This window comes from Nestor notabilis, unplaced genomic scaffold (assembly GCF_000696875.1).
Source record: "Nestor notabilis isolate BGI_N333 unplaced genomic scaffold, ASM69687v1 scaffold5873, whole genome shotgun sequence".
Taxonomy (NCBI): Eukaryota; Metazoa; Chordata; class Aves; order Psittaciformes; family Psittacidae; genus Nestor; species Nestor notabilis.
Genome location: NW_009920474.1, coordinates 15,693 through 31,249, shown reverse-complemented (window position 1 = coordinate 31,249; position 15,557 = coordinate 15,693). Strand labels below are relative to the sequence as shown.

The 15,557-nt window shown below is 37.9% G+C and overlaps 1 protein-coding gene across 1 annotated transcript; it reads left to right on the top strand.

Annotated features, from left to right (window-relative positions):
- Positions 1–6,057: 6,057 nt before the first annotated feature.
- Positions 6,058–15,108, top strand: LONRF1 (LON peptidase N-terminal domain and ring finger 1; the record flags this gene model as incomplete). Its single annotated transcript, XM_010010683.1, has 11 exons — positions 6,058–6,183; positions 7,505–7,627; positions 8,197–8,343; positions 8,784–9,021; positions 9,107–9,197; positions 9,993–10,107; positions 10,690–10,811; positions 11,997–12,155; positions 12,268–12,430; positions 12,787–12,939; positions 14,479–15,108. Coding segments are annotated over 11 exons (1,596 nt in total), but the record flags the coding sequence as incomplete, so codon positions are not given.
- Positions 15,109–15,557: the final 449 nt, after the last annotated feature.

Here is a 15,557-nt window from a genome sequence, read left to right as displayed (position 1 = left end):
GGGTGTGTGTTTGCTTCCTGCCCTTCAGCCCCTCTCCCCTGCTGCTGAAGCCGTCCGTGATCGAAATGGACCATAAAGAACATCCGAAGTTTTCTCTCGAGTTTGAGAGGATTTAAGGGACCTCCCTCCGTAGGCTGGCGGAGCGGAGGAGGGACCGATGGCAGGACGCGAGGCTGTTAGGAGCTCAGCTGAGCGTCAAGCCTGGTAGTGGGGTATGCTTCAGAGGTGTTGGAGGAGCGTCCAGCACGGGTTCTTCGTGCTTTTTTCTTTACCCTTCCGCATGCTTTCGTGAGACTTGTTTTCAGAAGAGTTTGTGGGCTTTGTTTAGTCTCGTGTTTAGTAGTCACCGCGCACGGACAGGAGGAATTCTCTTGCTGTATTTAACCTTGTTTCCTGAGAGAGACCTATTTTCAGTCTTAAGTGTCACCAAGACAATTCCCAGCAGGCCGGGCCCAGTTGCATAAGCAGACAGGCATGGAGGGGGACAGGTTGTGTAATGGCAGTGACATCATGGGTGGGTGTGGTTGGAGTTTTATAATATAGCCTTGAGAGAGGGTACAAAGGCGGGAGGTAGAGACACGCTTTTGGACCGTCCTGTGTCAGCCGCAAGCCGTACGCCTGGTACTGTGAGCGCTTGCGGTACAGTCTGCTTTTCAGAGTTTGGGCTTTAGAGAGAGAGTCAAATTTGTGTGGTTGATACACCTAGGTGGATCCAGCGACACATTCCTTTGTTGTTTGTATTCGGCTATGGAATTTAACACCTGGTGACCTATAAGGCTCCGTTTGTGTTTGTGCCATTTTGCTTCTGTTCAGAAACTTGGGAATTAATGTTTTCACAGATCAAGTGTATTACGTTTGTACAATTTTCTGCAGCGGGGAGAGAAACAAAAGCTTGCATAAGTCTAATCCTTCCGATCTGTTCTGAGGAGGTACATTAGAACTAGTTCCAGAATTAACTGTTTTTAGTGTAGGTGGGATTAAATCTCAGATACATTTTGTAAGCCTTTTGGCAACTTGTTTTAAAGAGGTTCAGTTATGGCCTTCAAGTCTGCGTTATTTGCCACAGTGTTTACACAATGTAGGATATGGGGTGGATGTGACCTGAGAAGAGTGGCTGCTCTGGTTTAAATCTGGGAACTGAAAGAAGCAGGCTTTTTTAGTTGTGTGTTCTGAAGTACAGCATTGACTCATACAGGTCATAAAGAAATGGAGTCAAAACTCAGTGGCCTTCAGAGTACAAACTGATGAATCCATTCTTGATCACAAATGTTTACCGGGGTCCTGTTTCACATTTCAAGATTGCTTTGAAAGAATAGAAGATAAAACTAACTCTACAGTCTCTCATTAATCGTTCTTATATGGAATTAGCAATACCATTTGGATCTCTATAGGGAAAGGATTTTGATTTTTTTTTTTTTTTTTTTGTGAAGCTGCTTCTTAAATTTTGGCTTTAAAATGGCTTTAAAATTTGAAAATAGTTACCAGATGTGATGCTTATCCAAAATTCTATTATTCAAATTCAGTACATGTGCTAAAATTAAGTGGTAGAAGCTCAGGTTAAGATCTTTTGTACAACTATTTCCTATGTCTCCAGTCCTGAGAACTATCAATATTCAGGGTATTCTGGTAAAGACACTAAATAACTTAATGAATCAGAATGCAGGCATACATTAAATGTGAACGTAGAGCTATGAGCTCACAACTACAAACAACTCACAAACAAGTGATTTCATGCCAACAGAGAATTAATTAATACCTAGTGGTATACTTTCTATCATCCTCCAAAACCTGAATCTTGAAAACATTTAGAGGTGGAAAAACTGTAGCATAAGAAATGTATTCATGTTTAGAATAATTCATGTTCTTGGTGTTTCCTCACTGCTAGTACATCTCTTTAATGCAAATAGTTAACAACATAAATCTGATGTCCTAAGTAAGACATTGGCACTAAGCCTCTGTCTACTCAAATGGCGTCTTTTCATAACTTTCTTACATTTTGTGAAACATCTGAAAGAGAAGTATTTGCTATGGTGCAAAAGTGACTTCTGAAAAGCACAAGGATTGTTAACATTCATATGGTTAATATATTCCTTACAGAGGCTGAAATGAAATAGTTCAGTTAAACGAAGTCTATTTGATTAAAATAGAATTGCAGCTTGTCTTTAATCAAGTATCCTCAAACACACGGCTAATACACTTGAGTTTGGTCTGAATCACAGACTTAGTCCTGCTGGAGGTCTGTTGACCAGTAAATTTCTTGTTTGAAGCAGAATAAACACTGAGTTCAGAGCAGTTTGCCTAAGCTTTTGTGCTACTGGATCGCAAAAACCTATAAGAATGAAGATTCCACAGCCTCTCTGAGCAACCTGCTCAAAGATTAATTATCCTCATCGTGAAAAGTTTTCTCCTTATTTCAAGTCTGAACTGCCCTTTATAACCACTGTTGCTTGTTGTTCCCCTGTGCGCTTCAATAGAGTCTTCTAGGTAGCCTCCTCTGGGATCCTGGAAGGCTGTTGGGTTCTACCAAGGCATTTGGGAAGAGTTTTCCACTAAACAAGCCCAGTTCTCACAGCCTCTTCTCATGGGTTGTGTGTTCCAACTCCTGATTGTTGGGGCAACCCAATATTACTGTATCAGTAAATACTGTGTCCTAAAGTTTCTCTGCATTGTGATGTGTATTTCTTTGAAGAATTTGATATTTTGAATCATCTAAAAAGCATGCAGGATCAGAGCAGAGATGGTCGATTTATTGGTATGCTTATGTTGACAGCCTGAAGCATATAAAAAGAAAATGCATACATATATATATAAAAAAATATAAAAAAGCACACAGATTGAGTGGGGTTTTGTGTGTACACCTTTGTATACTTCCCTATTACTATGATAATACCTTGTACGCACAATCCTGCACTTAAAGTACTTGGTGTCTTTCTTATTAAAATAATTTGTGTATGCTACAAGTGAGTGATTTCTGTATTTACAATAAATTAGGTTACTGAATGTAAAATTCAAGCACAAATTGTGTTCCTCCTCTGTTAAGTCTCTTGTCTAAGGATTTGAAATAGTTTTGCATCTTCCCTTCAGGTGGCAAATATTAAAATATATGCTGAAACATTATAAAATTGTTTTCACAGTTGCACAGCCTAGAAATTAAAATATGGTTACAAAATCTGACATACAAATTTAGATAGACTCATAGATTTATTTTTTTTAGGTTAGAAAAGGTCTTTAAGATTACTGAGTCCAATCATTAACCCAGCACTGCCAAGCCCACCAGTAAACCATGTCCCTAAGTGCCACATCTACACATCTTTTAAACATCTCCAGGGATGGCAATCACTTCCCAGGGCAGCCTGTTCCAGTGCTTGACAGCCCATTTGTCAGTGAAGAAGTGTTTCCTAATATCCAATCCAAACCTCCTCTGGCACAATTTGAGGCCATTTCCTCCTGTCATATCTGTTGTTACCTGGGAGAAGAGACTGACCCCCACCTCACTACAGCCTCTTTCAGGTAGTTGTAGGGAGTGATAAGGTCCTCCCTGAGCCTCCTTTTCTCCAAGCTAAACCCCCTTGGTTCCCTCAGCCGTTCTTATCACACTTGTGCTCCAGACCCTTCACCAGCTCTGTTGCCCTTTTCTGAACCCACGCCAGCACCTCACTGTCTCTCTTGCACTGAGGGGCTCAGAACTGAACACAGGATTTGAGGTGCAGCCTCAGCAGTGCCCAGTGCAGGGGGATGATCACTGCTCTGGCCCTGCTGGCCACACTATTGCTGATACAGGCCAGGGTGCTGTTGGCCTTCTTGGCTGCCTGGGCACAAGCTGGATCATGTTCAGCAGCTGTTGACCAACAGCCCCAGGTCTTTATCTGCTGAGCAATTTTCCTGCCACTCTTCCTCAAGCCTGTAGCATTGCATGGGGTTGTTTTAAGCCAAACGCAGGACCCTGCACTTTGCCTTGGTGAACCTGATACAGTTGGCCTTGGACCATCCAAGCCGGTCTGGATCTGTCTGTACAGCCTTCCTTCCCTCAAGCAGATCAACTCTCCTGCCCAGCTTGGTGTTGTCTGCAAACTTACTGAGGGTGCACTCAATCCCCTCATCCAGATCATTCATAAAGATACTAAACAGAGCTGGCCCCCATAATGAGCCCTGGGCAGCACCACTTGCAGCTGGCCCCCTTTGGTCTTGCAAATATTTAGATCTAATTTATTGTATGTATTGATCATTGATTGGCAGTGTTAGTGTGTGTTCAGCAACAGAGTTGGGGTTCCGGTTAAACTCTTTGGTTTAGCCCTCTGTTTTGTACCAGTTCAATTGGAATCATGCTTTTCTCTTTTAAAAAGAAATAGACAAAATGTCCACCTGCTGTAAAGTTGAACTCACATTTTTATCTTCAAGCTACCCCTCCCTCATCTTCCCCCCAGAAAGAAAGGCTTGGAGTTCCTCAGGTTATGCTATACACTTGAAAGTCTGAAAAAGAGGAGCTCACTCTGATAATGTGCCAATAGGTAGCCTATCAGAGAACAAAGACCTGCACTTACTGCTACCTCTGAAGGAAAGAATTTGGTTGGATACTAACTCTGCTGGACACCAAAGAATCAAATACAATGGCAAAAACGGTCTGAAGCATTTGATCTGAGCTCCCACCTTACCACAGCACAAGGCTACAGCACTCAGAAAACACAGAGCCACAGGAAAGCAGGCTTTGGCATTGTTCTGCTTGCAGAATTAGTATTTCAGTCAGACAAAGACAGTTTCACAGACTTCTGTTAATACAAGCATTATGTCTAATATAAAATAAAACCGAGCAAACCAGGTTTGGGAATATTTGTATTTGAAGGGAAACTGACAGCTCAAAAGGCAGACAACCCAAATCAGAAAGAGGCTTTAGTTTCAACTGTGAAATCTTCAGCTGTCAGTTTTGATTTCTTAGACCTTTCTTTTCCACTAAGGTCTCTTTATATCTAGTACTGTGGATCTAAATACAAAGCAGTATGTTGGAATACATGAAAACATTGACCAGCCTGGCTTTTAAATGCAAGACAAGCTGATGCTGAAAATTATGAAAATTTGAACTAGACATTTAGAATAGACTAAGATAGAATATCAAGTTGAAGTGATCCCCTCCCAAGAAAACCTTGTTGAAACAAACTTAAAGATCTATTTAATTTTAGTATTGTTTATAGCAGACCAATGTTTGACTTAGTGAAAAAACACTGAATTTAAAAACAAACTAAATTAAGAACAAAGCAGTGTGCTGGTATTTTTTCCAAGCAACAACTTCTGTTAGTTGTGTTATGAGAAGCATAGTTTTAGTGGCATGGAGATGGTGCGTTTCCCATTTAGAAGTTGCTTTACTAAAAGTGCAAAATGTTGTATGTTGGACATGAGAATTTTACTGAACACATACTAATGTTTTCCCATTGCTAAAGTTCCACTAGTACACTTACAACAGGGCTGCCAGCTGACGTTAAAGGCTTTCTGATGTTGGCTGTCTCTTTTCATACCACATAGTGATAAAGCCTACTCCTGGTATTTAGCAGAAGGATACTGTTGCACAAGTGGTATCTGTATCTCCAGCCATAGTTGGAAGGGTTTGGGCATTATAAAAGAAAATGACAGTCTAAAGGAAAATTTGAACTTTTGAAAGCAAACATTGTAATGCTTTGATTTTTTAATACAAGTGCAGTGATTTCCCAGATTTCTGTGCCTTCTAATGGGTGTAAAGCTAAAGTCTACACAGTCCTCAAATTTCGTTGTCACAGCAGTATTGAGCAATGCTTTATTCTGTCAGCCTCAATGCTGGATCTTTTAAAATATATTTTCTCGTTGCTACAAGATACATTGGAGAGTGTAAAATTCAATCTTTAGCTTGAAGGACATGACTCCGGAATTACTGCCACTTGAATTGCTGAAACACTGGGGGTGGGGAAGAATGCGCTCCATTAATTTTGAAAGTATTGTACTAAAGAGTGTGGTTGTGACGTATCACTATGAAAGCACATCTAATTTAAAACTGCAAATTTCTGAATTGTAAAGAGTGTTACTTAATTTTTGTCTTCAGATTCCAGTGACTTGATGCTAAGAATTTACAGAGCTGAGTCATATGTTGGCCTCCAAGAACATAAAACAGCCATAGAAGATCTGAATTTTGTTATTTCTAAAATGCCAAATTGGCCAGAGGTAAGCTGATATGAACTCTTCGTTTATCAGGATCTAATTTTGTATATAAAATTACATATATTTTATATTCTTAAAATAAAATCTGTAAAATGAATTCTAAATTATATTTGCATCAAGTTAAGAACCTAGGTCAGCTACATTAACTGCTATCTTGTAAGGCATGCAAAATGCTAAAAGGTATCTTAAAATGATTCCATAAGGGAGACTGGCTACTGATGAGCGTGACAGGTTAGAGTTGATGAATATACTTGAAGTTGGGACAGTTTATGGTGATGTAACCTGTAACTGCTGGGGTTTAGGTTTTTTTGTTAATTTTTATTAAGAGAAGAACATTTTGCTGGTTCAGCTTGGAAAGTTTTCAAAATGCCCAAAGAAACTCAGTGGGAATTGAGCTTTGTAAATAGTGCAGGCAGCTGGAGAGTCACTGGCCTTCAGAACTGTAAGGTACTGCATATTGCAGTGCTGTCTAAACTGAGCACAGCAGGAGCAGCAAGATCTTGCCACACAAGAGGAGATAAATGCTTCTGTCTTGGCATCTCCTACTTCGCGCCTCTCAGCATTGGTAGTGCTTTTTTTCTCTATGTTTGGAAAAAAACCTTACTTTGCTTAACTGAGCTTGGTTTGATGGATTCCTCTAACAATTCTTAGAGGATAAGGAAAGTAGGAAAATAAACTGTCTGTAAGAGGAATTTGTTTTCTTTCACAGGAAATAGTATACAGATATTTTTTCCTAGCTGCTGTCTAGTGTTCAAGAATAAAATCTAATTAGAGGAAGCAATTCCAAAAGTGATTGTTTTGTCTTAAGAATATAGATTAAGATGTATGTAAGGGATGCATGGTTGCGTGGAGTGTGGATTGTTTTGTTTGTGGTCACCCTTCTGCAAGCTGGAACCATAAAGCTTTCAATGAAGCAGAGGGCAAAAAGGGTATCGTGTAAGATGTTGTAAGAGGTCATGTAATAATTTGCATTTCATGGCCCTCTTCTTCCCCTGGTAAGGCTTACAGAAGGGGAAAGGTAAAGCCTTTTGTGAATTCAGCTGAAACTCATCAGGATTTTAACCCTTGATGTAAGCCAAAACAAAGTAACTGGAAGAAGACATAACACGAACCTATTCCATGACTATTTTCATACATACTTTTGGGGATGTATGTTAGGCAAGGCATAGAGATCATCCACACTGTGTGCAGCCAAAGTCTGATGGAAAGCTACATTATTATCATCATGGAGGGTTCTAATTCTACCTGTGTGGTAATGGCTTTAAGATTAATATTGCAGTTCTACATACTCTCTAGAAATGTCTTCATGGTATGTATTTTTCAGGTCTACTTCCGGAAAGCAAAAGTGCTGCAAGACTCTGGCTTTGTAGGTGATGCCTTACAACTGTTTCTACAATGCTTAGCCCTTGATGAGGACTTTCTTCCAGCCAAGTTAGAAGTGGAAAGGGTAATTTTATTCATGACACTGGATTGCTATTTCTGACTTGATCCCTTCACAAAGCTCCCATTATGGTAGACTTTGAGCATCTAAAAATCTTAAATATATAAAAAGAATATATCCTTTCAAGATATGTTGTACTACATTGAAGAGATAGTCCTAATGTACACATTTAACATGTACATGTTTAACAGAACATATGCTTTTGAAATTACTGAATGAAAATCTAGAAAACTGAAAAGTGGGCAGCAAGTTTAATATTTTAAATTGAACTCTTTCATGCCCAGAGCACAACAGTTTTTCTTTGATAATGAGCTGAAATAGCTGCATGATACTGAATTGATAACGTCTAACTCTGAAGAGCTTACTCACTTGTAACTGAAATGATTTCTAGATAAATTTATTTTTCGTCATATGGGTAGGTAGGTTTCTGCTTGTTCTCAGCTTAAATAAAGCTTTATTTATAAGGATACCTTCATGTAGATTAACTTTTTTTTTTTTTGGTATGCAATTTTATAATAAAGCTATGTCTAAATCCTTTTTCATTATTATGAACATTTTAGCTTTTTGTTTTCTAGACATTGTGTGATGTCCTGTCACCAGAGAAGTTAGGAGAGAGTCTGAAGGAACCAGCTTGGAATTTACCGCGTATTCGAAGTAAACATTTTATACTTGGTTCTGAGGTGACTGAGTCTTCCAGCAACTTGGAGCTTTGTCCTGAACAGGTAACCAGAACTACAGGATAACTTTTAGGCTGATACACAAACATCAGATGTTCCAGTATTCTTATTTGTCAGCCTAAATGCTTTCTTTCTGTAACTGGCTAAATTGGAAGAAAGAATTGTGGTTTGGGCATAATGTATTTTCATTTAGAGTGTTAGACTCCTTATTCCAGTGAACTGGAAAAAAAGCACTGAGATTTGGTATTAGAGACTTCAAAATCAAAAGAAATACAGGTTTTGTTCTCTTTGAAGCAGGTGAAGATTTTTAAATTGTTAATGCTAAGCAAATTTGAGTACTGCATTGACTTACCAAATATCTCTAGTTAACTAATGAACTAACCGAGGGTTTCAGTTTGGCTTCTATATCTTTCCATGTTCACGTCTTACGTAGTTAGATTTGTGTTATTCTCTTAAGTACAGTTCAGTTCATCTTACCATTATAGAGTTTAGGAGGATCAGATGTACTGGAGCCTGTCAGTGGAAGCTTAAATCGTGCACAGTCTGCCCATGCTCTTAACTCAACAAAAGACCTTGCCAAGGAAGATGGCTTAAAGAGAGTGTCTTCTGAACCCCTTCTCTCTGGCCAAGAAAAAGGTGCTTTGTTGAAAAGAAAACTCTCCCTCTCAGAACAGGATACAGTTGTATGCGAAGATGGAAGAAACAAGCACAAAAAGCAAGGAGGTAAACAGTCACTTACTTTGAAATTTTAAGAATTTACTGTGATGTGCCTTTCTTTGAAGGAGTATTTTATATTGCTTTTCCTTAGAAAGTACAAAAAGGGACTTGACACTGGCTTTTGGAACAATTCCAGAGGATTTGATTGACGTATCAGATTTTGAGTGCTCTCTATGTATGAGGTAAAATTTTCTCCTTGATTCAGTATTTCTGTGATAGATGCTTGGCCACATACCTATTACACACATAAAATGAGGTACTTACAGGTTGTGATGAGTTCTGATACCCATCAATAATTTTCAGTCTCTCTATCCCTGAAGTTAAATGCATATTTAAATGTGTCACTTGCTATAGTGCTATATAATACAGCGCAATTCCAATCAAGTTGTCTTTTAAATTAAACTTGGTATTGTTAATGATTAACCTTAAAAGTATAGGAGTTTTTTGTGGTTAAATGCTAGGGGTTTTTCTCAGTCAGTAAAACTATTTAACTTATTTTGGGAAAGTATTGCCTGTGAACCTCATATTTGTCTAGGAGGTGTAGATACTCCAAACTGTTAGTCTACTTAAATGTAGCTGCTGTATTTGAAAGCTCTGAGTTGTCTTGGTTTTCGGAACAAATACCTTAAAACTCTGGTGTATACTAAACTGTCCATAGTTATGTTACTACTATGTAATACTGCTAATAAAACAACTTAGCTCCTCAAAGAAATAATTAATTTTACACATTCTGAATCTCTATGTAGTGAGACCAAAATCTTTGTATGATGGGATGTTTAGAGTGTTAAAACATGTCCAGATTCATCAGAAAACAAAAAAATGAGTAGTGCAGTGCCAAATGGAAATAAACTGCAGTATAGGGGGAAAAGCAGAATAAGGAGATGTGGGATTAATTTTCCTCTGCTTTGTTCTGATATATAAGTAGCTGTAAAAATTAAAGAGGTTGACCAGTGTCTTTTATAATACTTTTGTTTCAGGCTATTGTTTGAGCCAGTGACAACCCCTTGTGGACATACTTTTTGCAAAGGTTGCTTGCAGCGGTGTTTAGATCATGCTCCTCAGTGTCCACTCTGTAAGGAGAGTTTGAAAGAGGTACTGTTTTGAAGTAGAGCTCACAAATACAAATACTGTATCATTTTAAAGTCTGTTTCACATAAACCAAACAACTTGGGTTCACTTGGATTATGGATAGCTTCTAGAAAGGAAAAACTTGAGACAAACTTTGTCAACACAAGTTGATTAGGTTTGCCTCAAGGTCTTAGATGTGTTATGTTTCTGTGATCATCCACTTTATCGGTGTAATTAAAACCTGAGTGTTTGTAAACTTTGGTAACTATTCAGCAAAGCCTCTCTGTGATTTCTGTACACTTTCCTTATTATATGGCTGTATAACCTAGGAAATCAGTTCTGTCTCCTGATAAGCATAGAAGTACAAACTGAGTTAGACACTCAAGTTGTCAGCTGCTAACAACTAAAATAAAGAATCTCATTTTCAAATATTACAGTACCATTAGGCGTTAAGGAATAAAAGAACTTAAGAGCTGTAAGCTTTCATGGGTTTAAATCTAATTCATGGCATGTTTATATATCATGGTTTTAAATAAAAGCTTCATTTTCTCAAGCCTTTTAATATACATGAAAAAAATATTAATATATTTTTTAAATTGCTTACAGTACCTTGCAAACAGAAAATACAGCATCACAGAGCTGCTGGAGGAATTAATAATGAAATACTTATCTGATGAGTTATATGAGAGAAAAAGAATTCATGCTGAAGAAACCGCTGAACACTCAAAGTAAGCTTTGCTGTCTTCTATCTAGAAAACCTGAGCGATTAGTATGGAAATCCTTTTTAGAAGTGTGTTATTTTTTTTGTGGTTGTTAATAATGGCATATTATGGATGCAAGAAGGATTACAAAGACATGTTAATTACGTGTCTTAAATGTGTATTTCAGAAAATTAAGTTTCTTAACTACTGTGGAAATAAGAAGAAAATGACACATAGTAGCAATGTGAGGCTCTCTACAGAATATGTTTGGCCTTCTGTTTCTTTTCATTTGTGCACTGTTGTGGAGCTTCAGTTTTAGCTTTGCTGCTCTTAATGGAATTGTCCTCTTGAGTTGGCTACAGAGTCTCAGATACTTGAATTTCTTTCAAAGCAGTTCATGATAGACATTAGTTGTATAAAGATAGATGTGGTGAAAAGAAATCATTTGGATTTTTTTGTAATCTTGGTGTTCATCTGTAGCAGAGTTCTTCAGATATACAAAGCATCATGTACTGTAGATATGAATACTGGAAAACTATTTAAAACTACAGCTCAAATGCAACTTACGTAACCGAATCCATAGATTTAGAATTATGTTTTATAGTCTGAAATGTATTAAAATTAAACACCTGGTAATGTTTTAATGCCAACTTGTTTGTATCAACTATCAACTATACACATTTGATAAAACAGCATGAAAAATATATCGTGGTTTTCAAGTAAGCCTACTGAGACATACTGCAGAATAAGAATTATATCCTGGATTGCATCTTGTGATCTGGAGTCCGTCACTGAAAATAATTTAAATGGTGACCTAGCTAATGTAGTAACTGCTACACCTTTCTAGTTCCAGGAAGACTGTGACTGAGGGCTTAATGGCTTGTGTGGCTCAAACTAAAACAAAAAGGAAAAAAGTAACTAACATCTCTGTCCCCAAAACAAAGCCCTTCATTTATTGACTAGGTACTAACCAGACAACTATGAGACTTACTATCCAGTATGTACTCCAATCAGTACATACGTATTCAGTCACATTAGTATGTTTTCTTTATTGCTTATGAAAGTTAGTGTAGTATGCTTATCACAAATTTTGTAAAGAGTGCTTTATGACTTCAAATATAGCAAACATACTGAAAAAGAAAAAAAACTGTTTGGGCATAGTTCTGTGTTTGGGTTTTTAAGATGTGCATTTCTTTTGATGTTCTCTTGAAGCTTGACCAAGAATGTTCCAATGTTCATTTGCACTATGGCATATCCTACTGTGCCTTGCCCTCTGCATGTGTTTGAGCCAAGATACCGACTAATGATTCGTAGAAGTATGGAAACTGGAACTAAACAATTTGGGATGTGTATAAGTGATTCTCAAAATGGGTAGGTTTATATCCTAAGTCTTCTCATCTCTTACATTTATTTTTTTTTTTAATGGTAAGAAGTGTCCATTCGGAAGTGTGTAATTGCATTACTGACAAGGTCTCTTTTCTAGTTTTGCAGATCATGGATGCATGCTGCAAATTAGGAATGTTCATTTTCTACCTGATGGACGGTCTGTTGTTGATACAGTTGGTGGAAAGAGATTTAGAGTTTTACGGAGAGGGATGAAAGATGGTTATTGCACAGCAGACATCGAATATTTGGAAGATGTTAAGGTACCCAGAATGGTGTCTAAATACTTACTAGTATTCATATCTCTAGACTTTTGTTTCCTTTGTTCTTAGGAGCTCTGTTCCCTATATTTGAGTCTCTAGACCACTGGAAGATTGATTGCCGACACGTGGAAGAAATGGAAGCTAACTTAACTTCTATTATTATAAAGGAACAAAGAAAGTGGTGGGTTTTATTTGAGCCATAGTTTGAAGCTGTAACTTTTAAAAATATCGTGGGACTTCTTTACTATTCAGTCATTAGTAGTTAAGGTTTAGGAGAATGCAAGAAATTACTTTAGCTCAAACACCTTAATTGTTCCTTTATCTCTAATGATATCCTCATAACTTGCCTCCTGTAGGTTGCTGATGAAGAAGAACTGAAGAAACTGAGAGAGCTTCACAATTTTGTTTACAATCAGGCCTGCAGTTGGTTCCAAAACTTAAGAAACAAATTTCGCACTCAAATTCTTCAGCACTTTGGGCCAATGCCTGACAGGGAGGAAAATATACAGGTGAGGCATCATTTTAATACCAATTATTAGGTGCTTATTTCTAAAAATAAAAACCTTTTAACAACTGCTAAACATTAAAAGAAAAAACCCACTTTATTCCCAACTTCTAAGGCAATAAGGCTTGCATCTTGCTTCTCCTGTGATGAGAAACAAAAGGCAATTCTGTCACTGTTCAACAGTTTTTTCAGGGAAGGATGGTATGCTGCTGTGGAGATGAATCTAGTAAACTTGGAACACTTTGAGTTCCAGTAGCATTTTAAACTGTTGGTTTGTGCAAAGGTGTTAGAATTCAAATGGCAAAAAAACCCTGTATTTTCTTCCCTGTGGCATATGCAGGCAGCAATATTTGGCAAAGAGGTGATCTTTCTGAGCTAGTGCCATGCAGCTGCTAGTACTCCTGCAGCTGCTAGGGTTTGACAACTGTTTCTTAAGAAACTAGCTGCAGCAGTCTATTTTAATGGTTACTATGAACAATTAATGAAAGTTGGTGAGATCCTGAGAGAGTGGAGGCTGGAGGAAAGAAACATTTAAAAATACATAAAATTTGGCTTTCAAAGTGGAATTGTATATGAAGTGGGATGTTAGCCTGTCCCTCACCCATCTGGTAGATACTTCTATGACACTATATTAACTGATCTGGGAGGACTATAGATGCTGTGGAGGCCAGTGTGCGAATTCAGAAGTGATTTTAGAACAGTTTAATTAAAAAAAACCAAACCAAATTTAAAATAGCATACGAGGAAAGAGGAACAAGTTGTGCAAAACCAGTGTAACTGGCAGGGCAGCAATGCTGTGGGTATGTACTTGAGATTTATAATAGAATACAAATGTGTCAACTGTGATCCCGATGCAAGAGCGGAAAAGTCATCCTGGAGTGTTCCACTACCGGCAATACTTTTGCAAGTCATTTGAGGTTATTAATCTTCTTTGCAGTGACAGGACCTCTGCTGAGTAGTATTATATCCAATTCTGGGCATGACATCTAAGGCTTGGTGTAGAGAATTGATTAATGTACAGGAAAAGGTTCCACAGTGTTTCATTAACTTAGAAGAAATTGATTAAGTAGTCCTGCTCTGTCTGTGAACTAATAAGAAGGGAGCGGAACTGGGAGGTGACAGGAGAGTCCTTCAAATGTAACAAAGACAGTTGTAATGAAAACATTAGGCATCAAGAACATTCAAGCCTCAAGAACAGAATGACAGGTAGTAGTGGATTTAGCTTTTGTCAGGCAAGTTTGTTATTAGGTGACTGTCCTACAGTTAGCCATCTTTTCCCAAGGAAGCTATGAGCTTCCTTTGTTGTTTTAAAAATAACTGCTTTATCAAGTGCAGTTTAGCCATACTTTATTTGATTTCTCAGATGGGGAGGGATAAGAACACATCCCTGCAAAACCTTTGTGATTGCATGGATCTGGAATTCTCTAGTTACTATCAAACTTTGAAGTAGTCTTTGTCATTGACAACTTTGTCTTTTGGTGTCTTCGTGTTAGTCAACTGTACTACATTGGTTATGGGTAACCAACTTATCTTTTATTTTTAGGCAATGCCCAATGGTCCTGCTTGGTGTTGGTGGCTTCTAGCTGTTCTCCCAGTAGACCCCAGATATCAGCTGTCAGTGCTCTCCATGATGTCTTTAAAAGATCGCCTGATCAAAATCCAACATATACTCACTTATTTTTCTAGAGATCAGTCCAAGTGACTAACCGCCTGGGTCTTCCTCAAAAGTTACTCCATTCTGGTTGTAATAGCAGCTGGAATTTTTGCTGCCTTTGCACATCTAGCACTGGTTTGAGAAGTGTAATGGAACTGCTTTTTCTCTCTTCTCCGCACCCTCCTAACTTCCTAAACCACATGGTTCTTTGAACGCACCCTTTCTTCAACTACGAGAGAAGACCACTGACAATTGCACAGTCAATCCAGCTAGATATGTTTTTCACGTTATCTACATTACAATTTGCACTATGTAGAAGAAAACCTTTTTGAGACTTGATAATTTTAGCCACTGACTTTTCAAAGCTGTGGAAAGTGCAGGACTTAAGGCTGACAGTCCAAGTTTACAACATTGAGGAGGTATTAAAGGTTTTGCAAATGTTTGCCTCATACAACTGTTCTTTTGCTGTTTGCACAAATATTTGAAATATAGTATTGAATGTCACTGTTGGATATTACTACTCATGTTGAATTATCTTGACCATGAATATGGCACAGATTTTTAAGTTACCTTGTAAATGTATGCATCACAAAACAGGTGACATTATGAACTGTATGCTGAACTGAGAGCCAATTTTAAGGAACAAATGCAAAAAAAAAAAGGTACTTCTGTCTAACAATTCTTAAACTGTGAATATGGTTTACATACCTAGGCCTGTACATGTTAAAGAGGAAACTGAAAACTAAATGCTAGTACCAGTTACATTTCTACTGGGCTTTTCAGGCTGGCTGTTCTTCCAGAGTACACACTTAGTTTGTAGAGCTTAGAAGAAGAAATCTTAGAGTGTTCGTGTGTGTGTGTATTGGGGATTGTGCATCCAGGATTTAAAAGCTTAAAGTTTTATTTGAACTTTTTAAGTTGGTGCAAATGTGAGTTCTATGCCTTACTCATATCAATAGTAGAGCACA